The sequence below is a fragment of the Ischnura elegans genome, chromosome 3 (assembly GCF_921293095.1).
Source record: "Ischnura elegans chromosome 3, ioIscEleg1.1, whole genome shotgun sequence".
Lineage (NCBI taxonomy): Eukaryota > Metazoa > Arthropoda > Insecta > Odonata > Coenagrionidae > Ischnura > Ischnura elegans.
The window spans coordinates 94,266,286-94,274,436 of NC_060248.1; the positions used below are offsets into that span (position 1 = coordinate 94,266,286).

Below are 8,151 nucleotides of genomic sequence, written 5' to 3' on the forward strand. Positions count from 1 at the left end.
CTTGAGCCTAATCTTCTAGGTTTAAACAGGATAGAATCTGCACAAGGAAATCGTGTATGAGCCCCATATGATGTGTATCTAATCACCCCATTGCATGGACCAACAGGGTCATACCAATAAAAATATAATTACATCTCACAAATAAAAATATTAAGACGCCTCATGTAATAAATCAGAAATATAGGCTAAGACACATAAAATGGCATTTAATTCGCTGTGCTCCTTTTCATAGCCTAAAAATTGTAGCACAAGTACGTTGAAAAGTGAGCCTATTCACCTTATTCTACCTAAACTACATGCGAGGCACTTTAAGGCTAATTTGAGATAAAGTAAGTTTATCCTACCTACGCATATTCATGAGGAAAAACACACACACAAAAAGTGTAATCAAAATGAGGCATAAGTGCGATAATGTTAAAAATAAGAAATACTCGTTCACCTAAAATGCTAATCATCGTCATCATGAGTTAACAGTCCTAAGATTGATTTGACGCCGCTCTCCATTCTCCTTTTGTATCTGCTACCCTTTTAAATGTGTCGTATTTCTTCTCTTTCCCATCATTCATAACCTGTCCTACGTAACTTATTCGAGGCTAATAATCATTCTATCATTCATTAACGTAATGCAAAAAAATACAGCTTGAATTCAATTCGTACTTCAATAATAAACCTTCGATTTCCAAAATGTAGCGTGATTCATCACTTACTATCGACTTTACTTTCCTTTAGTGACAGGCACACTAAAACTTTATATCCAACCAAACTATCAACATGTTATTAGGTATGGTGGTATGGTAATTGGAGGAGGCGAACGACAGCTGAGGTCATTTGCGCCATGAGGGAAGGGTAGATAAGGAAGGGTGGAGAGAAACCCGGCGTCGGCATTAGCCTGCTCTTAACGAAAGGCGCCAATGGGACCACGGCTTAACGTCCCATCCGACGAATGGAGTGTTGCGTTTGAATTGTCCTCCACATAGCATTCAAGCATGGATCGGGTAGCCTCTGAAAATTCTCTTCCACCGCCGGGATTTGAACCCGAGCCCACGGTGTGGGAAGCCAAAACTCTAGCCACCACACCAGCCTGATCCCCGAATTTCATTAGCCACGGAGAAATAGATAGAACGCGTTTCCGAAATTGATGGGCATAAATATAAATCTGGAATTTTAAAACCCAATCAACATAAAATTATCACTATAATGTCGGGAATAGACAAAAGGGACAAAAAAGAACTGTATCACTTAATACGTATTTGGAAAAGACTTTCGATAGCTGAGTTCATGAGCACGGGTGAGAGGACACAACAGAAAAATGTGGCATCTGTATTGCTCATATCTTCATAAAAGTCGCTTACCTGGTCGCGGATTAGCACCAATTTGTCGAGGCTTCGACGTAGAATCGTTATGAAGCTCTAGACATATTTACACCACCTTCGGGATTCGAACCTAATTTTTCAGAAGAAACAGCCAGTCGGCGGCCAAATGCACCACCCCAAATCCTAAACTACTATAGCTTATTGCTATTTCATCATATATCGGATTTAAATTTTATTCTTTTATTTAAATACTAGATTCCTTTACCATGAGGTAAAAGAGATTAAACGAAGTAATGCCTCTACCTATCCTATCGTAACAACATATCTACCTATCTAACTTCATTCCATCCCATAAAATCATATTCTCCCTCCTTGAATTCTATTTTGCTAATTTGACTGAGATAGCCTTGATGTCTGATTAATCGTTATTATAGTACCTAAGTAAGGAGGTCAAGGTCTATCAACGCATAGAGCAAATTTTTTGGTAGCAGAATGCAATAATTGAAATTTATGAATGATAGTGTTTATCTACCAATCAGGATAGATTATTTAGGAAATTAAATCAATAGAACTACCGTTTATAGCACTGCATGGATTACTTTTCGTTAACTGCAAAAAATATAATAATTTTTTGGTTAGACTCTTTAGCAAGGAATTCCTTCTATAGCAAACCTACCCGGTTTTTCTGTAGTAGATAATTATCCTTCCAGCAATCATCCGTAACTCTTTTTCTATCATTTTGTGTTTTAAATAGTTTTATTTACAGTTTGCTATCCATTTTCTGTGAAAGAATTTAATATTTTCCAATAGCCTTGTACTGAACGAACATGTGTTACCTCCAGCGAACTCTATTGGAGAGTAAATTTTCAGATAACACCATGTTTGTACGACGCGTTATTTCCTTTAAAAAAATTCCTGAGATTTTAAAATTTTGTTTAAGATGAAGCGTATATGAAGTTGTATATCACATTAAATATTATCTTTAAACCGTCTTATCATATGAAACTTCTGAAAAACCAAGCCACGCACGGATTAATCTTACTACAATAAAAATTATTAGTATGCAGCAGAAGAGAAGAAGTCAAGACTAACAATGAGACTAAAATAGGGAAACAAAAACTGATAGAGGTAGGTGAATTCTGTTATTTGGTAAGGAGGATAACTAGCAACGGGAGAAGCAAGAAATAAATTATCAGCAGAATAGCCCAGGCGATGTGAGCATTCCACCAAAAGAGAGACCTGCTTACAGGGAGAAACTTAAATATGAAAGTAAAGAAACAATTCATAAGAACCTATATTTGGAGTATGCTCCTATATGTAAGTGAGGCATGGACAAAGACTGCAGCGGAGAACGTAAGGATAGAGGCCTTTGAAATGTTGTGCAACAGAATAATGATGAGGATCAAATGGATCAACCAAATGAGGAGGTCCTAAGAAGAGTAGGAGAGAAGAGAAGCCTCATGAAAAGCCTTAATAAGAAGAGGGAACAACCTTATAGGCCACACCTTGAGACATGATGGACTGATGAAGTCAATCGTCAAGGAACAAGTGGAAGGCAAATACAGAAAAGGAAGACCTAGAACAAATTATTTGGAACAGGTAAATAAGGATGTAAAAAGAAGAAATACGTAGGAGTTAAAAAATTAGCTGATAGGAGGATTGAGTGGAGAGCTGCGTAAAACCAATCTTAGGATTGTTGATAAGTGATGATGATGACAACAAAAATGCTTGCTGTTCAATTTCCTCGCCAAATAACTTCCCTAAGAATTGCTTCGTCCAGAATTACGAATGAAGTTCACTGAACTAGTTTCTTAAATGCAAGGTAATTTAATCTTCCAGGATGATGACAGTAGTATCAAACTAAAGGTTAGTAAAAAATTTCAAATGCATTTCAAATACGGTCAAAATAATTTATTCGTCGACATCACATAAATAAGGATGGGCGAAACAAGTTCCGACCCAGAACAAAGAACGTGAGGTAAAAGATTTCGGACGCTAGGCCCTAGGGAAGACGAGATCTAGAGATGTTCGGTTTGGAAGGTGTGAGGAAGGAAGGAAAAAGGGATGATCGTTGAAAATATAGAGAGATGGGTTTGACGAAAAACTTCTTAGTATCCGTAGTGGACGCCGTATCCGTCGAAGGCGAGGTGAGCGACGGCGGGGGCGGCGGAGTAGGCGACGCCGAGGAGGCCGGTCTTAGCGACGGCGACGGGGGCGGGAGCGTGGTAGGCGGCGACGGCGGGTGCGTGGTAGGCGGCGACGGCGGGTGCGTGGTAGGCGGCGACGGCGGGTGCGTGGTAGGCGGCGACGGCGGGGGCAGCGTGGTAGGCGACAGCGGGGGCGGCGGCGTAGGCAAGAGCGTCGTTGCTCACCCTCACGTCAGACTTGCGGACGGAGGAGAATGGAGTGTCGATGCTCTTGTGGTAGGTGGACACCTGGCCGAGGTTTCCGTAGCTCCTCAGGGTGTTCTGGGACTGGGAGGTGATGGTGGGGGTGGCGACGGCCACGGAGGCGGGGGCGTAGCTGGTGACGAATCCAGCGTTGGCGGCGGCCAGGACGGCGGCGAGGACGATGAGCTGCGGGAATCGAACGAGGGTCAGTAAGGGGGAGATCAATGTTAGGGATAAGGTTTCGGTGGAGAATTTTTGGAATTCACTTAATCTATCGATGGTATGCTGCGAGCGTTAGTCTCCTGCGAATCATTACAATGCGAGCGTTAAAGTCTCCTGATGGAAAGTGCCTTCTGTCCGAAGAATAACTTTCTTATGGAAAGTATTATAATAACAATGGAAGCATGTCATCCGAAAATAAATTTATGCAAATTGATCGGTGAGGTCTCTTGATGAAAAGTGCATTCCCTTTACAAGTAAGCCATCAAAATGCATTTCTCGCAACATATGACGGTAGATCTTAGCATTGCTAACCTTTAACGTTAACAACGACTCAGACAGAGAAATTAAAGGAGCATTTCAGAAGAAAACCGTAAAAACAGAAAAATGTATTAGGCTGGTAAATACATAATAATTATTATCCGTAAGTGTTACTTCAGAAATAAGATAATTTACATTTCCTTATTCAGCACAAATCAAGTAACATATAATATGTGCGTAATTATGAGATGAGTATTAACTTCGAGAAATGAAAAAATAACAATTAATTCGAAATAAAACTATTAATTTTAGAATTTTCACCACTGAAGATAACAACAGCATACATAAGCTTCAAAACACTATGAAAAGCTTTAGCTCTACCCAATTAAGGTTCAAATTTACCGGATTTCAGATCACAGCGCCTCCATCAGCTAAGAGCTGCGCTCTTTGGAACTGTCTGACCATTTTTCGAAAGTGACTTCGACTCAGCCTCCAGCGAGTTTGATATGTGATCGCTAGGTGGCGAGTGTTTACAAGAATATGCTGGAGAATGCCTGCGTCGATGCAAGGGAAATGCATTAAGCAAGAGGCTACAGTACCGTTACAAGATCTGCATCATACTGGAAGAGCAGTGACGAAAGAAAGGCAAGAGTTCACTAAACTCTCCTCTTTCAACTCCCGAACTTCATGAGTTGTTCACTGAAATTACACGCATTTGAGACGATATGTGATTTTGTAAGCAATTAAGAAGATGGGAAAACTCAGGGTATTATGATTCTCATTGGGGTGGTTGCAAGTGAACAACCTTTGATTAATTAGCATTTATTATTACTAACCATGCTTCTAAAATCAGGTAATATATCCAGGATTTCCGCATTCAAATGTAATGGCGCCTAACATATCTCCATTTATTATGAGAAAAAATAAAATAGATATAACCTCTCAAATGCCTCTTCCTGAAGGGATTTATCCAACCTATTAAAATTCATTCCTATCTCTATGAACTGTTTCAACAAGCGTAAAATCTGACGAAGTAGTTTTAAACGAACCTTTCATATATTGAAATAATTTGGGATGAAAATTACTCTAGCAAAGACGCTTAAAGTAAAATTTGTGCACTCAATACCAAGTATCGTGAAAGCTAAATATTTTGTAATTAAATTTTACGCCACAAAATAATATATAGTTTAGATATTGACTAAATATAGCTGAACATTTGTACATTTTTGATGTTGCTTAGAAGCAACATTGGGCTATAATGAATTAAGGCCTGATACGATCCTAATGTTGAGCAATGCCCGGTCGTTAATCCTTGTTTGTAATTGAACATATCTTAAGTCTCATATATAAGTAACCAAAATTTGCGATTGTAGATTTAATGCATTTAGTTTTAAGCATACAGTGGAATCATAGCACTGGATCGTTGTTACGCTCTACAAGCTTGATGTATGTACAAGTCTAAGGACTTTTTTATCCTGTACTATCAAAAAGGACGTGAATTCGGGAAGGAATTATGAAATGAGAACGCCGACGTGATATGCATGACGAATCCCCATAGGTGGGATAGGTTTCTGACGGGAGAACCTCGCGCCATGGCAGAATCCCAAAGTAAGTTACGAGCGTGTGATTTTCACATGACCAGGTTATATGGGCAGATAACTTTACCTGAACTCTACCTCTTACTTAATGTAAGTTTCATCTGACGAATACAGGACCCTCCAGATGTACGCCGAGCGCTCTACCCACTAGACTATCCCAAATACAACAAATTCATTTATAAGACCCTTTAAATTGGCAATGGACAATTTGAACAAGAATACTACCGCAAGTGAATTTATTTGCACTAGATAAAACTATATATCCTCATTGGCGAACTCATGAACACATGCCTTAAATGTTGCGTAAGTCATTACCTTCGACGCATACGCAAGAATAAACTGAAAAATTCAACAGCAATTAGTTCCCGCAACACAATGACCCACTACAGTAGTACTATTATATTAATACTAATAATATACTAATAATATACTAATACCCTCTATAGTATTACAATTTAGCAATATATCCCTAGCAGTATAATTAAGAATCACATGAAATGAAAAAAAGTTAATAAAATCAATAAAGCTGTCGTTATCAAAAATAAATCTCAAAAATAGGAGAATGAAACAGGGAAAAAGTAACAGAAAAATTTAACTCTTTCTAGATTCAGCGCTTAAACAAAACTATATACAAATATTTAAAACTCTTTCTCTAGTAGCAAGTATTTCTGCAAAAATTTAGTACCTTACGACATTTGTAATACAGGAATTTGATATCCCTCTTTCCAGAAGTAAAGAAGACACATCCAAGTAATAGTCCTCTTGGCAACCAAAAACTACCAAGAAAGAGACGTTGGATCGAGTCCTACCGCTGCTCTGGTGAATTGAAGTTTTTCTTAACAGCGAATTTCAGCTGAGGTGCCTTCGCTTTTATGTTAGGAAAATTATAGTGTGTCCCGGCTACATAAGTAAAATATAATATATGTATCACATGCTAAATGTATCACAACTAAAACTTAGCAACGCTACATGAAGTATTTATACTAGGGTAAATTAAGTTTCGTATAAGCGAGGCTGTATTATTAATTCCATAAAGGGAAAGGGAAATCATCCAAAAGGGGAAAAATAAAATCACAACGGCCTGCCTCTCTACTTATTACTTCTGAGCAGTTTAGGAAGAACGGGAGCACCGCCACTCATAAGTAAAACTGAGTATACAGAACTTTTTGAAAGTTTTCCATTTTTATTTCTGCCTTTGCTTGATGATTAAAATAAAATATAGACTGACCCCATCGTCTTGTACATGATTATCTTTTTTGGCTATCACCATAATGATCCTAATGTCATTTCCATGCTATATCTATAAGCCTCATCTCAACTAACTGTTGCTTAGACATCTGTGATATGTAATTATTTTTAAAAAATAGCTGTTAAGCAAAAATTTATGAGGAGAAAGATCCAATATATCCCTGATTGTACATAATTATCATACCACTCTAATTTTTGCAAGGAGACTAATTACTAAACGTGGTATAATATGAGATATATCCTCAGAGAGACGAAATCAAAATGTTCTACTTCACTCAATCAAAGCTATACTAACCATGAATGCTTGTAAACTAAATTTAGGCCTGTCTGGGTGAAATATAATATAAAATATTGCCTACACCTGGATGATGGAAAAACCCCCAGGCCGCAATCGCGCCTGGAAGATTGCGACCAGGGGTTTTTCCATAATCCATAGTCATGAGGCCTACGTCTTTTATTTATTCCAATATATACTGTGAAAATTCTAGTGGAACTGTTAGAGTGAACAAATAATACTAAAAAAAAGTAAGGGCACTCAGCATCTTTAGCGTAAAAGGGGTAGGTATTGGCGTTAAGTTTCCTCTACCGCTCTAGTATTACTGAGATCGTCATTTTTAAAAACCACCCCACCCTCAGTAGCAGCTAATAGAGCAAAGTTATCGTTCGCCTCATCAAGAACCCAAGCTATCCAAAAGTTAGAGAAAAAAATAGTAGAACACATGACATACCTTGAATGCCATTTTTGAGGTGAGTTTTTTGGTTCCACGAAAACGGGAAGGTTATGTAGAGAGACGAATTCTCCGGTTCTGCAGGCCAGAAAACAGTGTGCCGGCTCCCTCAGCTTGGCAGGTTTATATACCCCGCGCACCGACTCGCGGTTCACATCCCCACCTCTGGGGGGGCCATGTCTCTCTCTCTCTGTCGCAAGACGAGGGAGGTGGGGAGATCGCAAGGGGCTGGGTCCACGAGAAAGAAAGAGAGACACCGTAAGCGGCCAAGAGGGCGCCCTCATAGGGATATTCGCCTTAGAGGAGGGCAATGGTCCAATCAGGGAATAAAATGGAGAGAAGAACATAGATAGAAAAGAATTAATAAGATAAGGACACTTGCAGTACAAGGGCG

At 39.0% G+C, this 8,151-nt stretch overlaps 1 protein-coding gene across 1 annotated transcript; it reads right to left on the bottom strand.

Annotated features, from left to right (window-relative positions):
* Positions 1-3,209: 3,209 nt before the first annotated feature.
* On the bottom strand, positions 3,210-8,151 carry LOC124155065 (cuticle protein 67-like). The gene is made up of 2 exons (XM_046528805.1): positions 7,758-8,151; positions 3,210-3,889 (listed from the first exon to the last, which is right to left on the bottom strand). Exons 1-2 carry the CDS (start codon positions 7,767-7,769, stop codon positions 3,422-3,424), a joined length of 480 nt encoding a protein of 159 aa, XP_046384761.1. The 5' UTR covers positions 7,770-8,151; the 3' UTR covers positions 3,210-3,421.